We start from the raw sequence: 20,577 nt of genomic DNA, 5'->3' as shown, positions 1-20,577 counted from the left end.
GTGGTCCCTGGCCCCTGGTCCGGTTTTGTGGAAGTCTAAAACGCTTCCCAACCGATGCCCAGCCTGGCCCTATTCGGCACCTTCAGACTCGGCTTGGGATTTATTTCGCTCGGCTTCTGCCCAGGCTCAGTGATATTCAATTCAATCCAATCCAATCCAATCCACTTTATTTATATAGCACAATTTAAACAAACACAAGGTTTCCAAAGTGCTGTACACCACAACAATAAAAGACACAGTAGGATAAAAGTAATAAAATAAGATAAACACAATAAGATAAAAGTAATAAAATAAGATAAAACAACATAAAATTAAATAAGTAAAGTAAAATCAAATAAATAAATAAATAAATAAAGTGCACTGCAGTGCCCTAAATGGTTTAGCTCCAGTGTATTTAACGGATCTTCTATCACCCTACAATCCATCGCGCTCTTTAAGATCACTATAAATTTGAGGCTTCTGGTCATTCCTAGGATATCTAAGTCCACTAAAGGAGGGAGGGCATTTTCACATTTAGCTCCTAAACTCTGGAATGGCCTTCCTGATATTGTTCGAGGCTCAGACTCGCTGTCCCAGTTTAAAACTAGATTAAAGACGCATCTCTTTAGCCAAGCATTCACATAATGATTACCTTTTATACTACAGTTAAATCAGATCAAATGCATTCATATTATGAACAGCAGCTATGCTAATTATTTCCCATCTGCTATTCTGTTGTTATTTTGGGACGCCAGCTTGTATCCAGCCTCTCATGGAGACTTCAGATGCCCCAACACCCGTGAAGAGACGACTCGACGCCTGTGAAGAGACGACTTGACGCCTGTGAAGAGATGACTCAATGCCAGCGATGTTATACCCTAAATTAATACATGATTAACTAACTTTATTTTTCTATGTACATTTCTGAAATGCACTTTCTGTAAAGCTGCTTTGAAACAATGTGTATTGTGAAAAGCGCTATACAAATAAATTTGAATTGAATAGAATTGAATACCTAGGTGTTGAGCAGAGATGCTCCTAAAAAAAATTAGCAAAAACTAACAGAGTTAGTATTTCATTCTGTACCCTTCGGCAACGGATGTCCGAAGCCAGGCCTATCACTTGTATGCACTGGTGGAACCTGTGTTAGGCTGGGTCCATATGTTGTGATCCCTACGGCGATTCCATATGTGTATTCTTCCACGGTACAGCTCCCTGCGGCGAGCCCGTGTCTTCCCTTGGCAGAGTCTGCTCTGCCGTCACTGTTGGTTGATCCTCCTCCCTGTTATATGCTGGAGTCATCCCAGTGACATTCTATATGTTGTACTGCCCGGTCATCCGTCCAGACCATATGTGTATTCTGCACATATCACATCCCTTCGGATAGGATGTGGTTTCCCTGGCCTAAGCCTTGCCCTTCACCGCCTCAAAGTTGCAGGGGCTTAGAAGGCTTTCGTCCAGGCACTGGAAGGTGGCAGCTCTAGTGGCGCTTTCCATAATAAGATCCCATTCAGTCGACTTCGTCTGACTTTCTCGACTGAAAGGGAACATCCTGGTTGCGTATGCAACCCATCGTTACCTGAAGGAGAGAATAGAGGACGTAGTCCCTTAGCCACTATAGCTAAACCACCGCTGACTCCGAGTTACTCTCGACTCCTCAGCGTAAAGCAACTAGTGCGTGCATCAACTTCCGTATTTATACCCGCGCCACGGGGGCGGAGTGTGTGATGAGAATCACGCCCGCCAATTTCATTGGCTTGTTCTAACATGCTCGAAGATGACAGGCTCACTAGCATGATCTCATTCAGTCTACAACTATGTCCTCCGTTCCATCCATCAGGGAACGGTGGGTTGCATACGCAACCAGGACGTTATTATGTCTCTATGTGAGGGAGAAAGATTATATAAAAGTGATCAAATGGTATACATTTAACACATTACATACATTAAATATAAATGTTTATATACATATTTTTTGTTAAACCATTAATTTATAATGTTTTAGTAAGAAATGTCATAATGTTTTAACAATGATGATTGTTCTCAGTGTTACTTACTCAGCTGAGCTAGTTGCTGTAACCACAGGCAGCAGCTTCTGAAGAACTTCATCTGCTGTATTCTGTGTGACACTAATTGAGAATAAAATAAAATAATAAATAAATAAGTTAATTATTAATGCTAACAATAATGCTAATGATGATAATTAATATCATAAGTAAATAATACATTATACCTTCCTATTTACCCTCAAATAATTGTTTTAATTAAACATTGCTTTATAAAGGACATGTGAAAAAGTTGTTTTAGTATCTATAACTGTAGAAGGCTCGTATTCAGCCGTCACAGATTTGTTTTTTTCTTTTTCTTGTAAATGTTGCTGTGGCAGGTCTATTAGTCTGCATTTACACTACAACACTATTTTGACATATCTGATTTTTTTGTCCTGTCCGTTGCTATGGTTATCACCATGGTGACATTTAACTCCCGAGTTAGGGGCGGGGCAAGAAAAAAAGTATTTTTTTTACCCGCATCAGCAAATTATTAGTAGAAATTAAGCACACGACTTTTTCTGATTGTTACTTGTTTATTTACCTACTTGTTTATTTAATAATTTACTTAGTTTTATTGTCACAGGAAATTATACGCATAAAATGTGAATCATTGTCCATCATTTTGCAAGCAACTGGTGTAAAAGAAAAATGATGAGACATTAAACTAATTTATTTTCTTAATACTTCTCTTGTGGTCACTAGTGAAAAAAATTGTGTTTTCATGAATCAAGAAGTGTTTTGTGTTCAACAAGTTGTCTTTGAAATGAGAAGTAAGCTAATCTAATCTTTTATCTTCACAGCGCGTCAGTTATGCGGTGATGCACTATGAAATTATTGTGGGGCAAATAAACTGTAATATTAATGATAAAAGTAGCCTAATAATAATAACAACAGTAATGTAATATGCCCTGTGTGCTCGTCCGCTACGCCACTGTGAAGAGCTCAACGCCACCAGGAACGGCATCAAGGCGATTAACTGTTTTATCAAGTTTACTTTGCCGTCCGCGTGACGTGATTCTCATCATCAGGAGGATCTGCTTGGAGCCCAATTTTTGTGATGGTGCAGACGGTGCGCACAAAACGCTCAAATGAGTTTACTTTGAAAGGCTTGCGCACTCAACTGTAAATTAAGTTACATGGTCCTTCTGAGGCTTGTAGACTCAAAGACAGCTCGATCATGCAGGTTTGCACTGCACAACATCAGGAAGATCAGGCCTTTCCTAACTGAGCATGCAACACAACTTCTCATCCAGGCTCTGGTAATTTCTAGGCTTGACTACTGCAATGCTCTTCTGGCTGGACTTCCATCATGTGCAACTAAACCTCTACAAATGATTCAGAATGCTGCAGCTCGTCTTGTCTTCAACCAGCCAAAAAGGCACGTCACTCCTCTGTTCAGCTCTCTGCATTGACTACCACTCACTGCTCGCATCAAGTTCAAGGCATTGACGCTTGCTTACAGATCTATCACAGGCTCAGCTCCCTCCTACTTTCACTCACTCCTACGAGTCTACATCCCTACCAGAAGCCTACGATCAGTCAATGAGCAATGGCTCGTGGTTCCATCACAGAGAGCCACAAAATCACTTTCCAGAACATTCTCATTCACGGATCCATGCTGGTGGAATGCTCTCCCCACCCTCATCCGGAATGCAGAATCCCTGACAACATTCAAAAGACAGCTGAAAACCCATCTCTTCCGTGATCACTTAACCTCTATTTTAACCTATATCTTATGCTACTCAGAACAATGCCTGAATTTCGTTGTTTTTTGCCTCTTCACGATGACTCGCTTAATTTAGTCCTAATTTGTAAGACGCTTTGGACAAAAGCGTCTGCTAAATGACTAAATGTAAATGTAAATGTAGGCTCGAATCCTCAGCATTAAACACTAGATTAAGACGCTCTAGTAAGTGTGCATGGCTACGTCACACACGGTCACGCCACAAAAATACTATTAAAACTTAATTTAGGAAAAATACTTCCTATTAAATATCTTTATATTAACTGGCTTTTTTATTAATGCAATACAGTGAATGACAGCCGTCTGTGTCTCCCAGTGTCTTACATTATTGTCAGTTTAGTGTTCAGTGATTAATTTACACAGGAACAAAATATAACATGTATGCCTTCATCTCTGAATACATTATCTGTGTCTTACATTTCATAATGAACTCAGATAAACTCAGTGCCGACTCGTTTTCCATCAGTTCTTTTACATTAATTAGAATGTGTGCAAAGGATTGTGGGAGATTGAAGAACACGAAGGATCTACTTGATGCATCCTTCAAAATTAGCTGAATTAAAGGCGCAAAATGAAGTCTGTCTTCAAAACATCCTTCAAACTGAGACGGCCTTCAGAGGCGCTTGATGACGTGGCAGTCAAGATATGCAGTCTTACTAGGACACAGCCACGGTTTGAGAAACACACGCAAATTATGTACAATATCCCAGAAATCAATCTGTGTCTCCTGATTTAAACAACTCTGATCTCTTAGCTTCTCTTTGTTCATAATGTTTTAGACTGCAATGATTGAACTCAGTGTTACTTACCGATCATCTCTGTCTCCAGTTAATCTGTGCAGGTGAAACTCCTGCAGTGTCTCCTCTGAGGACAACAACACAAACACCAAAGCTGACCACTGAGACGAGGAGAGTTTCACAGCATGTAATCCTCCACGGCTCATTTGAGGTTCAGCTTTTTTCACTAGAGAAAGATCACCCAGTTCATTCAGACAGTGAAACAGATTGATGTATTTCTCTGGAGAGGGATTCTCACTGATCTTTTCTTTAATATAGTCAACTGTTCTCTCATTGTTGTGAGAGCTGTTTGCTGTCTGTGTCTTTAGTTCTTGTAAGAGACTCTGATTAGACTCCACTGACAGACCCAGAAGGAAACGAAGGAAAAGGTCCAGATGCCCATTTTTACTGTCTAAAGCCTCATCCACAGCTCTCTGATGGAGATCAGATAGGGAAACTTTGTCTCCATTAGCTGGTTTGGTAATCTGGTCAAACACATTGATGTTATTGTTGATAAAGGAGAGATGCACATATAGAGCTGCTAGATGTTCCTGAATGCTCAGATGAACAAAGCAGAAGACTTTCCCCTGATACAAGCCCAACTCCTCTCTGAAGATCTGAGTGCACAATCCTGAGTAAACTGATGCTTCTGCCTCATCAATGCCACACTCGCCCAGGTCTTCCTCATAGAAGATCAGGTTGCCTTTCACAAGCTGCTGATAAGCCAGTTTCCCCAGTTTGACAATCATGTCTTCATCTTTCACTTTCTTCTCATAGTCCTTCTCATGTTTGATGTTGGTCTGAATGAGCAGGAAGTGTGTGTACATCTGAGTGAGAGTCTTGGGAATCTCTCCTCTCTCTGCTTCACTCAACATCTCCTCTAGAACAGTGGCTGAGATCCAGCAGAACACTGGGATGTGGCACATAATAAAGAGGCTCCTTGAGGACTTCAGGTGTGAGATGATCCTGTCGGCCAGACTCTGATCACTGATTCTCTTCCTGAAGTATTCCTTCTTCTGTGTGTCACTGAAGCCTCGTACCTCTGTCACTCGATGGACACACTCAGAGGGGACGAGATCCGCTGCTGCTGGTCTAGAGGTGATCCAGATGAGAGCAGAGGGAAGCAGATTCCCCACAATGAGGTTCCTCAGCAGCTCGTCCACTGAGGCTGATTCAGTCACATCACACAACCTCACATCGCTCTGAAAATCCAGAGTCAGACGACACTCATCCAGACCATCAAAGATGAACAACACTTTATACTCATCACTGGGTATTTCCATTTCTTTTGTTTCAGGGAAAAAGAGATGAAGAAGATCTGAAAGACTGAGTGTTTTGTCCTTCATCAAGTTGAGCTCTCTGAAAGCAAGTGGAAATATGAGCTGGACGTCCTGATTCTCTTTCCCTTCAGCCCAGTCCAGGATGAACTTCTGCACAGAGACTGTTTTCCCAATGCCAGCGACTCCCTTTGTCAGCACAGTTCTGATGGGTTTGTCTTGTCCAGGTAAAGGTCTAAAGATGTCACTGCATTTGATCGGTGTGTCCTCTGTTTCTGCTCTCCTGGACTGTGTCTCAATCTGTCTCACCTCATGCTCATTATTGATCTCTCCACTTCCACTCTCTGTGATGTAGAGCTCTGTGTAGATCTCATTCAGGAGTGTTGGGTTTCCCTGCTTTGATATTCCCTCATACAAACACTCAAACTTCTGTCTCAGATTTGATCTCAATGTGTTGAGGACTTCAGCAGGTTTGGAGTCATTGCTGCAAGATTAAAATACCACATTATTACACAAGTCAGAGAAGTAAATAGCCATAAATTACACAACTATTTATGGGACACAGAACATCATTAGGTACTGAAATGTGTTAATCATTAATCATGTGTTTGAGTGATGTGTGATGTGAATTTTAGCACCTAAAATTAAACAACAACAACAACAAAAACTCCTACATTTTACCTGAAACCAGGATTCATGCTTTCATTTAAGTCTTGTGGTTGAATCACAAGCTTGTACACAGTTTTGTTTTTAACTGGTCTGGATATAAGATTTGATCTTAAATCAGAATGAAGAGGGTAAAGAATCAGACACACTGATATTGATGTAATTGTGTCATTAACTGAGTAACAGACCAACAGCTTTTACAGTTTGTGAATGTATTAACAATACAATACATACAGTTGTGGTCAGAATTAATGGCACCCCTGGTAAATATGATCAAAAATGGTTGTAAAAAATAAATCTGCCTTTTGATCTTTCATTCAAAAAAATTGCAAAAATCGAACCTCATTGAAGTGAATGAATTGAAAGTGGGGGGTAAATCACATTATGAAATAAATGCTTTTCTCCAAAACATGCTGGCAATAATTATTGACTCCCTGTTATTAAATACTTTTTACAACCTCCTTTCGCCAAGATATAAGATCTGAGTTTTCTTCTATAATGACTGATGAGTTTGTAGAATAACTGACAAGAGATCAGAGACCATTCCTCCATACAGAATCTCTCCAGATCCTTCAGATTCACAAGTTCATGTTGGTGCTTCTTCTGTTCAGTTCACCCCACTCATTTTCTATAGGGTTTAGTTTATGGGACTGGGACGGGGTCATGGCAGAAGCTTCATTTTGTGCTCAGTTACCCATTTTTGTGTTGATTTTATTGTTTGTTTTAGACCGTTGTCCTGATGGAAGATCCAACCACGGCCTATTATAAGATTTCTAGCAGAGGCCATCAGGTTTAGATTTTTTTAATCTGTTGGTATTTGCTAGAATCCATAATACCATGTATCTGAACAAGATGTCCAGGACCTCCAGCAAAAAAATAGGCCCACAACATATAAGATCCAGCAGTATATTTAACCGTAGGCATGGGGTACTTTTTATCCCTGTTTGCATCAAACACATCTGGTGGGTTTGCTGCCAAAAAGCCCTTTTTTTGTTTTATCTGACCATAGAATCTGGTCCCTTTTGAAGCTCCAGTTGTGTCTGACCACTGAATATGCTGGAGTTTATTTTTGGAGGAGTGAGGAGGATTTTTCTTAAAACCTCCCAAACAACACGTGGTTGTGTAAGGGTTGTTTGATCTTTTTTTGGAGGGGCTTTCTGACCCCCAAGGCTCAAGTAATCTCTGCAATTCTCCATCTGTGATCCTTGGAGAGTCTTCGGCCACTCAAACTTTCCTCCTCACCGTGCATTAAGACAATATAGACACACGTCTTCTTCCTGGCAGATTCGTAACATCTTTAGTTGATTGGAACTTCTTAATTATTGCCCTGATGGTCAAAATGGGGATTTTCAATTCTTTAGCTATTTTCTTACAGCCACTTTCTATTTTGTGATGCTCAACAATCTTTTGATGCACATCAGAACTATATTCTTTGGTTTTACTCACTGTGATGGATGATTAAAGAAATTTGACCTTTGTGTTTATATTTTGACCTTTGTAACCATATTTAAACTCCTGTGAAACAAGAAGTTATAGCTAGACAATTTCATGTTCCTAGTCACCCTGGTGTGCTAAATAAAGGTAAATATTAATGGCAGGGATGCACCGATCCACATTTTTTCATTTCCGATCCGATCCCGATACCTGCATTTGGATATCGGCCGATACTGATACTATTCCAATACCAGAGCTGTGTTTGCTTTAATATTATTATTATCATTATTGTTGATTTTTTATGATGCTGAAATAAACTCCTCTCAACAGGCAAGTATGATATGTGAAGTTATGCATGTATGTCCCAAAAGGTAACTTGAGGTAAGTATAAGGTCAGAAAAGGAAGTCAGAAAAACAGGAAATCCTGTTAACCCTTAAAGACCTAGAACATTTTTGGGGCGCCTGACTCACCTGTACTTTTCTTTGTTTTTCTAACCCATTCTAGCAGCAAGCATCAAGTGCCATATATCATTTTAATCAGGAGAACCTAAAGTTTCCAGCTAGCTCATTTTAAGTCCCAGTTTTACATTTCTTTGGTCAGAGAATTTATGAAATTAACAGGATTTTAAGAAAAACGGCAGCAAAAAATGTGGTGTTTTCAGTGTGAACTCAAACAGAACTTCCTGAAGTTTTGTTTTTTTCTTTTAGAAAGTTAGACTTGGTTGTTTTAGACTTCCAGATGAAATTTTGTCTACATGTAACAATCCCTCAGCAAGTTATAGCCATTTATTATAATATTATTCTAGGCGTTTTTGAGTAAAAACAGGTGTATTACATTTACTGACAATGTAGATGTGTCCAAATAAGTTCAGGAAGTAAAGTAAATAGAAAAGTTGTTATATTACAACAGAACACTGAAGCAAACATTTTTCTTCAGAAAATTATATTATAATTTGAACATGAACAACAAATGCAAACAATATAACAAGTAGTGACAACTGTGCAATATAAATACTAACAATACAATATACAGAGTGTAAATGAACAAATGGTTCAAATAATCTTCACAAACTAAATACAAAAAGAAATAAACAGTGCAATTGAAGAAATGGTTCATTGAGGGTAATATACTGAGTGCTAATGAACAAATAGTGCAAATAATCTTCACAAACTAAATACAAATAGATAAATAAACAGTGCAAATGATTCAAACAATCTTCTGAATCGGAAGGTTCCACCAGGTCTAACGACTCGTTTAAAAAAATCAATTCTAACACATCCTCCGATTTGTACTTCTGTTTTTTTTTACATACTCTTGCTCTTTCGTGTCTGTGCTTTTTCTTGTTTTGCGCTCTTTCGTGTTTTGCGCTATGGTCAAAAACTTTGCATCCGTTAGTTTTCATGCGTAGTTTTCAATGCATTGCGTTTGTTAAAAATGTATAAAGAAACGTGATTGGTTGTTAAAATCACCAATCACTATGTTTGTTGGTTGAGTTGATGACCGTTTGGACGAATCTGGGCATGGGGGTGGGACTAAGCATCAACAATCGCTCCTGTTTGGCTCAGAGAAAGAAACCACATGTGTTTCATTGACGAATCACTGCTGCAGATTTTAATGACGCAATCACCGGCACTACGCAGCCTATGAATGACCAATAGAGACAACCGTGATAACACGGGAAAGCTGTGAATCTCATCTTTACGGTGCATTTTAAAGCATACAGATTGGATTAGCGACTCAAAAGTTATTAAACATTTTAGAACGATAGTTATTTTATGCCGCGGGCGGCCGTATCGGTCTTTAAGGGTTAACCCCCTGGGGTCGGCAATCATGCCGGCGTGATCTGCTCGCTTTTTTTTCTTATCAGTGCAAAAGAGATTTAAAATACTCTGTTGATTTTGATCTTACATATAAGTGTTATACATCATTCGATCCTTTTAAGTGTTTTTTTTTTTTTTTTGTGTATACTCACAAAGTGTTGTGCTTTTTGCGAAATAAAGAAAAATAAACATGATGCGAGTTCTGCCTTCTCTCTGTCAGTGAAGTCCAATCTGAAACGCGTCCGAAAATGGAGAAGAGAGAGATTTGGACCCGGGCAAGGAGAAGGATGGGCTGGAGGAGTCAGTGGCTAAAGTGGAGTCAGCACCTTAAGTGTGATAAGTGTTGAACTCTAGCTGGATTATGGAACAATTGACGTCCCTGTGAATGGTATGGAACCGTATGGTGATTGAAACTTCTCTTGGAGAACCCGTAACTGCATTGAGTGATTTGCGCTTCACAGCTGCTTTCCATCTGGTGGACGAGACCTCATGCCTGCGCCTTCTCTGTGAGTTGTGAGATTTGCAGTGCTTTATATATATATATATATATATATATATATATATATATATAAAGAATATATATATATTCACGTGTGATTACTTGTGTGGTTGTAGTGAAGCACGAGTGTGGGAGTGAATTACGGAAGGCATTGGTGGTTCTAGTCAAAATACTCATCTCTCTCTCTGTTTGAATCCAGTTACAGAAGACGCTAAAAGCTGTGAAAGCCCGTTGATGTGGTTAAAAATACTCATCTCTCTCTCTGTTTGAATCCAGTTGCAGAAGACGCTAAAAGCTGTGAAAACCCTTTGATGTGGTTGAAGATACTTATCTTTCTCTCTGTTTGAATCCAGTTGCAGAAGATGCTAAAAGCTGTGAAAGCCCGTTGATGTGGTTGAAAATACTCATCTCTCTCTGTGTTTGAATCCAGTACCAGTAGAGCCTACTAAAGCTGTGAGGTACACGTACCTTCCTCTCTGTCTGAGTCCCACGAAGAGCCCTCTAAAGCTGTGAGGTACACGTACCTTCCTCTCTGTCTGAGTCCCACGAAGAGCCTGCTAAAGCTGTGAGGTATTTGTACCCTCTACTCCGTCTGAGTCCAGTGAAGAGCCTGCTAAAGCTGTGAGGTATATGTACCCTCTTCTCCGTCTGAGTCCAGTGACGAGCACGCTAAAGCCGCGAAGTATACTCCCCTCCCTTCTCTCTGCCTGAGTCCAGTGAAGAGCCCGCTAAAGCTGTGAGGTATATGTACTCTCTTCTCTGCCTGAGTCCAGTGAAGAGCACGCTAAAGCTGTGAGGTATATGTACCCTCTTCTCCGTCTGAGTCTAGTGAAGAGCCTGCTAAAGCTGTGAGGTATATGTACCCTCTTCTCTGTCTGAGTCCCGCGAAGAGTCTGCTAAAGCTGTGAATTATATGTACCCTCTTCTCCGTCTGAGTCCAGTGACGAGCACGCTAAAGCCGCGAAGTATACTCACCTCCCTTCTCTCTGCCTGAGTTCAGTGAAGAGCCTGCTAAAGCTGTGAAGTATACTTACCCTCCTCTCTGTCTGAGTCCAGTGAAGAGCCTGCTAAAGCTGTGAGGTATATGTACTCTTTTCTCCGTCTGAGTCCAGTGAAGAGCCTGCTAAAGCTGTGAGGTATATGTACTCTCTTCTCCGTCTGAGTCCAGTGAAGAGCCTGCTAAAGCTGTGAGGTATATGTACTCTCTTCTCCGTCTGAGTCCAGTGAAGAGCCTGCTAAAGCTGTGAGGTATATGTACTCTTTTCTCCGTCTGAGTCCAGTGAAGAGCCTGCTAAAGCTGTATGGTATATGTACTCTTTTCTCCGTCTGAGTCCAGTGAAGAGCCCACTAAAGCTGTGAGGTATATGTACTCGCTTCTCCATCTGAGTCCAGTGAAGAGCCTGCTAAAGTTGTGAAGTATACGTACCCTCCATGCTCTGTCTGAGTCTAGTGAAGAATACGCTGAAGCTGCGAAGCATCCACTTCTTCCTCCATTTGAATTCTGTTGAAGAGAACGTCAAAGCTACTACAGTAATTGTTGTAAAGAGATGTTTTAAAGTAAATAAAGAGAATTTTTACACTTGCCTTTTGTTGTCCCGTCTGCTGTGTCCTGCGGTGTAGCTCCTCACAGTGGTGTGCAAGTCAGGGGTGACAGCCGGTCATTAAGAGCACACCGACCTGTGACACTAATGTGACCCCGCCCACGGAGAGCGTGCACTATTCAAACGCAAATGATCTGAGGCAATCCATGCAAACATGTCAACACCCACATCAGCTAGATAAAACACATCAAGTTTATTTTACGTGCACTTAACGTCGTCTTGCTTCGCTGTGAGGAATAATACTATCGTAATAATAATTCTGGGAAATATACCTCAGAAGTGTGGTTTAGTTTCATTTCGAGGAGCAACAGATCCAGCTGAGGATTGTAGTTTATTCTTCTTTATTCTTAAGTGCTTTATTCTAATGGAAATATGCAATAGTGTCTTTAATCCACAAAAATACTGTTTAAATATGAATCACTTGTCTGTGTGTGAATGAATGAAAGCACAGATGTGCAATGTTGTCAACAGCTCGCAAAAAGACTGTTTAAATATGAATCACGTGCCTGTGTGTGAATGAATGAACGGTACAGATGTTTACTACAGCTGTAGTAGCCTAAACAACAGCGCACATCTGTGCCGTTCATTCACACTTGCACTTACATTAGTAAACATGTTATTTTTACATGAACACATCTACTAGTTTAGCTCTTACCAAACTATTGCTATACTGAGATGAGTAAAACAGACGAAATATGAATGTTTAGACAAGATTTCGTTGATTAGTTTTTTATAGATTATAAAGTTTTTACTGTAAAAAAGACTACTGTCACATCAAATAAGCTTTTGTTCGCCAATTTCTGCTCGTATGTTAAATATATAGTGATGTTTTGTCAAAAATAAAGTAGGTATATTGCATTATCAACTAAGATATTATTATAGTGTTTGTTCCAATGTAGGCTATATTCAAACTAAAGAATCCTTAACTTTAAAATACATATGATAAAATGCATAATTTTAAAAAGAAAGATTACACTTGAAGTATTGTTAAAATTGATTTATATGTGAAAACTGTTTAATAAAATAGCAAAACATATATTTACAAGGTAGATGTAAGCAACATCTTAAAGGAACACTTCACCCATTTGCATTAAGCTTTGCAATGTTAGAAACCCAGTCATACTATTGAATGGTCGTGCAACATTTTCTCATTTTCCCCTGAGACGAGAGAAATCTGTATTTACCTCTTTACACTTCCTCCTACAATGACGCAAAAATCGTCATTTTGCATCATTGTAGGAGGAAGTGTAAGAGGGGGGGATTTCTGTTGAGACTACAAGCACTAGTTCCCACCCTTTCAAACACGCCCATAGGGGGTTGGACCTAATGTGCTAACAGACCTATCACAGATCAGTGCCAGTGCGTTTGATTTCACCGGCAGGAACCTGCAGAAAACATGGATGAAGAAAGCTGAGTAGTAGGGGTTATCATACACTTTTTCCCGGACATGTCCGGCCGTCGAGATCGTCCAAAATGTCCGGGATTCAGCTTTTGCTTTCTGCAGTCGCCATTCATTGTTTACATGCACACCTTTTGTTTCAATCTAACTGAATTCATTCCGATTGGTGAATCTGAATGTAGTGTTTACATGAACGCTAAACAAGTGATCGGTTGATGTGCGTTTTAACATTGCTAAGAAAATTCCTGCTCCTCCGTGAGATGCAAGACCGGTGCGTCTCGCAGGTCTCGCTCATCAGTAATCACGCCACCGGCCTCGCGCCGTTCTCCCGCGCCCCTCAGCCTCATCCTGCTCGCCACAGTAAACATGATGAATGGCGACTGTAGAACGCAAAAGCCGAATCCCGGACATTTTGGGCGATCTCAAAATCACGGGCAAACTCGTCACGGAGACTCACTCGTAGCCTAGCCTTGTTGTTTTCAACCGCGCTCTCTTACCGGTAGGCGTGGCTTGGGAGTGGCCTCGTAGGGCAGCGAAGCAAGTGCATTCTGGGAGTTGTTGTCTTTCATCCACATAAGCCAAAAATACATTTTCTGGCTTTTCTCAGTCTAGAAAGCTCCAAATTCTACATTAATGACCTATTTTAAATACCTTTCCAGAGGTGGAGTGTTCCTTTAATAGGTCAATATAAACCTTCTCAATAAATTATTTATTATTGTTTTTTATTATTGACACATATGGGGAGAGAATATATTCCAAAACATTCTGAAAATACAGTATGAGAATTAACTGCATATAGTTAAATGTTTGCCTTCAAAATAAGTCCTCACATTCTTTACTTGTGGTACTCTCAGTGACATACCTGAATGAAAGGCTCATTATGCGGCTCATTATGCGGCTCACTGTCTTCTCAAGTGTAAATCTCGCCCACTCGCATATTGCCTTTCCAAACAAAATGTAAACAAAGTTTAAATCAATGTATTACTGGATTGGCTCGGCCCCATCCCTATATAATGGGAATATACTTAAGAGATATTTTATTAGTAAAAACTTCTAGGGGTGCCAATAATTGTGGCCAACGTGTTTTGGAGAAAAACATTTATTTCATTATGTGATTTCCTCCCCACTTTAAATTCTTATGCTTCAATGAAAGGTTCGATTTTTGCTAATTTTTTGAATGAAAGATCAAAAGGATAAACAATGCAGATTAATTTTTTTACAGCCATTTTTGATCATATTTACCAGGGGTGCCATTCATTCTAACCACAACTGTAGAGCTTTACAGAAGAGCACAATGATAATCATTAATAGACTGAAACTAGTACACTAAGCACAAACAAATACAATAAGCACATCTTTTATAGAAATGATATACCTGAGATCAGACCGTTTGTCTCCACTCTTAAAGTTCACTGGGTGCTCTATAGAGAAGTTACTCTTCATAGACACACAGCTGGACTCTGGTTTTGAGCTCTTCTGCTGGACTGAACTGGTTTCAAAACTAAGTAAAATATAAAGAATACAGACTTATAAAAGACCACATAAATGTTGTGTACGTTTGCTTTAATGTTTGAAACTGTTTCAAACTTTGATGAAAAATTATTTTGAGAAATTAACTCACTGGTTTGCAAATGTTAAGCATGATACAACAACTGTACCAAAGCAACTGAGAAAACGGTAATATTAGGAATTAGGAATTCAAAACAAACTAATTAAAATCAACTATAGAATTATAGAATGATTCAACTCAGGTGAACATCAACCACGGTTACATGACTCTTCTCAAATGCACAATGGAGGACGAAGGACTAAAGAGGACACAACCGACTAAAGAGACCAATGTTTAGCTGAACTTTAAAGATAAACCACCTTACTGTACTCTAGTAACGGTTCTCTTGCTGTGAAACATAACTGTTCTGACCAAACACCGTGAAGCTTTCAACAAATCTGAAAGACCTCTCGAGCCGTCTTAAAGAACTGGAAGAGTGAGAGTGATTCTTAGCTTGAAGAAATTTGATAACTTGCTTGTATTCTTAAGATTGAACGTAGGAGTAAATTTCATGAATTCTCAGCACTTAAAGGGTTAGTTCCCCCAAAAATGAAAATTCTGTCATTAATTACTCTCCCTCATGTCGTTCCAAACCCGAAAGACTTTTGTTCATCTTCGAAACACAAATGAAAATATTTTTGATGAAACCTGAGAGCTTTCTGTCCCTCCACTGACTGCAACGTCATTGCAACTTTCAAGGCCCAGAAAGTTAGTAAAGATATAGTTAAAATAGTCCATGTGACTCCAGTAGTTCAACCTTAATGTTATGAAGCGATGAAGAATACGTTTTGTGCGCAAAAAACTAAAATAATGACTTTATTCAACAATCTCTTTCTTTCCATGTCATTCTCTGTTGACGTAGAGTAACAGCGCAGCGCTTCTGGGTTGTACGTCAGAACGTCGGCTCACTATTGGCCAGCATCACACGCATCACACACATGACCAGCGTCAGCCAATAGTGAGCCTAAGTTCTGACGTATTAAGGTTGAACTACTGGAGTCACATGGACTATTTTAACAATGTTTTTACTAATTTTCTGGACCTTGAAAGTTGCAATGACGTTGCAGTCAGTGGAGGGACAGAAAGCTCTCAGGTTTCATCAAAAATATCTTCATTTGTGTTTCGAAGATGAACAAAAGTCTTTCGGGTTTGGAACAACATGAAGGAGAGTAATTAATGACAGAATTTTCATTTTTGGGTGAACTAACCCTTTAAGACTAAAATGACACTTTGAGAAGCTTGATAAATACGGGCCCTGAACCAGCAGTTAAAATAATCGGTAACACTTTAGAATACTGTTCCTTCATTAATGAATAATTACACAGGAACAAACGAGTAACGCATTATTAACATTCTAGTAACTACTATTAACTAACAAGAAACTCTGATTAACAAATTAGTAAGTAATAGCGCTCAGATTAATGTAGTAGTTCATTATTAGCTAATCAATAACTACTATTTTTTTCATACCTCCCAGATAACTACTATCTACAGGTTCATAATTAACATGAATAATGCATAATTTATAATAAAAGGTAATGGTAACCCACTAGTAATGACTCAAGTATTACTACATCATTCTAAAGGAACTACTAATTATTTGGATCAGTATTCTAAAGTGAAAAACTGTGATAACTACCTAATATTGACTGAAGTCATTGTAAGCTTTTGAGATTTTTGTAAGATTTTGAATAGTAATTCCTTCCAATGGATTTGGTAACACTTTAGTCATTACTAGTGTGTTCCCATGATCTTCACTTTAGATACTGATCCAAATAATTAGTAGTTCCTTTAGAAAGATGTAGTAACACTTGAGTCATTACTATCAAAAACCTTACAAAAGCCTTAAAAGCTTACAATGACTTCAGTCAATATTAGGTATTTATCATGTTTTTCACTTTAGAATACTGATCCAAATTATTAGTAGTTCCTTTAGAAGGATGTAGTAACACTTGATTAATTACTAATGAGTTACCATTACCTAATTATATATTATGCATTATTAATAAAGCCCACCGTAGATGGTACATGGTTGTCATTTTCCTTTTGTAAATATTTTTCTAGATGTTGTCCATGTTTTATTTCTCAATGAAATGCAAGCAAACAACCAAATAAAGGATTTCAAGAAAAAAAAAAAGGTATTCACTTCCTCCCTGTCACATGAGGCTGTCAACTTCCTACCCTTATTTCCAGGAAGCAGGGCGAAGGCAAACCCTCCCAAAGAAAGGTCATTTTCATGTTACTAATAAGTATTTTTTGTTGACATATATATATCTACATAATCATGAAGGTCTCTAGAATCAGCCAAACAAAACAAATCTTACAAGAGATCTATAGTTTTTTGTATACTTAGTCAAAAGTCCAAGCGGCAACTATAGTTGCCGGTGGGCAAATGCCTTGTAAGTACATATATCATGGGAAAATGGGCTATACTGTGTTAATAGGTTAATAAATCAAGTTTATTGGTCTTGTTTAGTGCATAAACATAACTTAACCCTTTAAATGACATCTCTATATAGATATATAGGTAACACTTTACAATACGGGTGCACTAATCTGCATTAATTCATGCTTAACTAATGCACAGATAATCATGTGTTAATGTATGACTCATGAAGAACTAAACCATTAATTAATGATTACTGCATCAGCAACTAATAAAGATTCTAAATGATTAACAGATTAAGTAATAAATGAATTGTTATTAATTAAATGTGTCATAATGTATTAATTCCTTAATAACTTATTTTATTAACTAAAAGTGTAAATTAATGCGTTAATTACCACAGTTGGTCAAAGCAATTTACTTCAACTTCCAGCTGTCTGCTTTAATTAATCATTAACTAATGATTTGCAAATGTATCATTATGTTATGACTTTACTTGTTGAGGCACATGACTATTAAGTAATATGCCATTTTGGTGCCATGTAAACCCATAAATTGCATATTACTTAACAAATTAGTTAATAGTCATGTGCCTCAACAAGTAAAGTCATAACATAATGTACATTTGCAAATCATTAGTTAATGATTAATTAAAGCAGACAGCTGGAAGTTGAAGTAAATTGCTTTGACCAACTGTGGTAATTAACGCATTAATTTACACTTTTAGTTAATAAAATAAGTTAAGGAATTAATGCATTATGACACATTTAATTAATAACAATTCATATATTACTTAATCTGTTAATCATTTAGAATCTTTATTAGTTGCTGATGCAGTAATCATTAATTAATGGTTTAGTTCTTCATGAGTCATACACTAACACATGATTATCTGTGCATTAGTTAAGCATGAATTAATGCAGATTAGTGCACCCGTATTGTAAAGTGTTACCGATATATATTTTTCTTCATTCTATTTATTTGTATTTATTTATTTTCATTTAACTTTTTGATACACAATGCCCTGTTATGGCTGCACTTTGTTCTGCACTATGTTCCACAACTTTAACCCTTGTGCGCTGTTCGTTTGCGGTTTACAGTCAGGCTGTTTGGGATCTGAGAGACCCCAGGCAACAAAATGTAATTTTGTAACAATATATATATTTTAAAAAAATGTAATTTTACTCAGTTTATTAATGTTTTTACTCTACATTTGGATATTTTTACTCCACAAAATGTTCAAAAAAAGAAAAGAAATATTCTCCAAAAATTTGCCTTATAAAATACCCACATTTCTAACTTTCATTCATGGGGATAACATGGATAATTTGACATGGTTTAGTGTAAGATTTTTGGCCAAATCTTGGAAAATGCGGTTTAAAAAAAAAAAAAAAAAAAAAAAATCACTTTAACCAGTAGATGGCTGCAGAGCTCTAAAAGTACTAAAGGTTTCAAACTAAAAGACATCTTTTCACAAGTTTTTCCAGTTAGATTCATATCTACATATAATGAAATCACAATTCATCCTCAAAATCAGAAACAACACAGAACACACAGACAGAAATGAAGTGGCACACTTTAAATTTGTAGAATTATATGAAAAACAGATGTTTGAAATAAATGATAAACTCTAAAATCTCTTTGTATTCTCTTTGTAACATCCTGATCAGGTTCGATTCTAATCATAATGGAACATTATTGAAAAACAGATTTTTTTTTTCAGTACAAAAACTGCCAAAGTTACAAGTAACAAGTAACTTTTATTGTTATAATTTTGTCCATTGATCAAATTCATTTGATTCTAATCATAATATAACATTACTGAAAAACAGATTTCTTTTTCAGTACAAAGAGTGCCTAAACTTTGATAAAGAGTAACTTTTATTATTATAATTGTGATTTCATTATATGTAGATATGAGTACAACTGGAAAAACTTGTGAAAAGATGTCTTTCAGTAAGTCAAAAAGCAAATAGCAAATAGTGGTGCTCTGCAGCCATCTACTGGTTAAAGTGATAAATTGTTACTTTTAGAACAGCATTTTCCAAAAGATTGGCAAAAATCTTTTAAAAACACTTAATCATGTCAAATTATCCATGTTATCCCCATGAATGAAAGTCAGAAATGTGGGTCAAAAAGCCCCTTAACAGCGCACAATGGTTAAAGCAAATGGATTTGTTGTTTGTTGTGTTTTCATATTTAAGAGATTATAAGCTAGATGCAGGTTTTTTTGGGTCTGCATCAAATGTTCTTCGACTTTTATACATAATAAATTTGTTTATGAATAAAGATTGATCTGTTGAAAGCAGTTATTTTGAGATAAATGTTGGGATGTTCTCCTCCTATTCATATTTTACATTAAAGGGGTGCATACAACATATTTGCCCACCGGCAACTATAGTGGCCGCACATTCAAATATGATTTTCAAGAAAGAAAAAAAAAACCTGGGGAAAATAAATGCAGAACATGTTCACATAGGACACTATTAACAGGATTATATGCATGAAACCATTCGGAAAAATTTGGGCACAAATGGGTTAATTATGAACCTGTATATAGTAGTTATTAGTAGTCTTCAGTGAGGTATGAAAAATAGTAGTTACTGATTAGCTAATAGTGAACTACCACATTCGACTGAACGCTATGACTTACTAATTCGTTAATCAGAGTTTCTTGTTAGTTAATAGTAGTTACTACAATGTTAATAGTGCATTACTCATTTGTTCCTGTGTAGTTATTCATCAATGAAAGAACAGTATTCTAAAGTGTTACCAAATAATCCACTCAGTTTTACACCTACTCCATTATATAAAGCTGGAAAAAATCTCAGCTTACATTTACTTGATGTCATTGCTAGTATTAGACTGACTGGCTGACTGAGAAAAATGATGATTCTAATTCAAAAGTGTCATACAATAAGCACATCTTTATAGAAATGATATACCTGAGATCAGACCGTTTGTCTCCACTCTTAAACGCTAGTGGCTCATGCATGGAGCGGTTACTCTTCATAGACACACAGCTGGACTCTGGGTTTGAGCTCTTCTGCTGGACTGAACTGGAACAGAGAACAGATTCAGTTTAATCCTTCAGATTACTGTGATTACATTCATCCTGCATCAAAAAGTACTTTGAGGAAACAAATATCTTTTTATTTAATATTTCATGTTAGTTTCAAGACAAAAATAGGCAAAAAAAATAATATTTTTTCTGTAAACTTTCTTTGATCTCTCTCTGTGTGTGTGTGTGTGTGTGTGTGTGTGTGTGTGTGTGTGTGTGTGTGTGTGTGTGTGTGGAGGGGGTAATGTAACATTTTTGCAACCTTTCACGCAGAAACAACTTTTTCTGTGATGTAATGTTTGTTGAAAGTACCTGCATCCTGGAGGACAATCTC

General features: G+C 37.7%; 1 protein-coding gene across 1 annotated transcript in view; it reads right to left on the bottom strand.

Annotated features, from left to right (window-relative positions):
* The window catches only part of LOC311306992 (uncharacterized protein), a 363,786-nt gene that overhangs the window by 60,793 nt on the left and 282,416 nt on the right, over positions 1-20,577 (bottom strand). Inside the window, exons 11-14 of the mRNA XM_084435673.1 lie at positions 14,623-14,748; positions 6,509-6,604; positions 4,584-6,311; positions 2,037-2,108 (exon numbers count right to left, since the gene is read on the bottom strand). Coding sequence (XP_084291799.1) covers positions 2,037-2,108; positions 4,584-6,311; positions 6,509-6,604; positions 14,623-14,748 — 2,022 coding nt within the window. The remainder of the gene's footprint in view (positions 1-2,036; positions 2,109-4,583; positions 6,312-6,508; positions 6,605-14,622; positions 14,749-20,577) is intronic.

This window comes from Rutilus rutilus, assembly GCF_951802725.1.
Source record: "Rutilus rutilus genome assembly, chromosome: 17".
NCBI classification, from domain to species: domain Eukaryota; kingdom Metazoa; phylum Chordata; class Actinopteri; order Cypriniformes; family Leuciscidae; genus Rutilus; species Rutilus rutilus.
The sequence above is the reverse complement of the archived record's forward strand: the minus strand, read 5'-3'. Positions and strand labels throughout refer to the sequence as shown.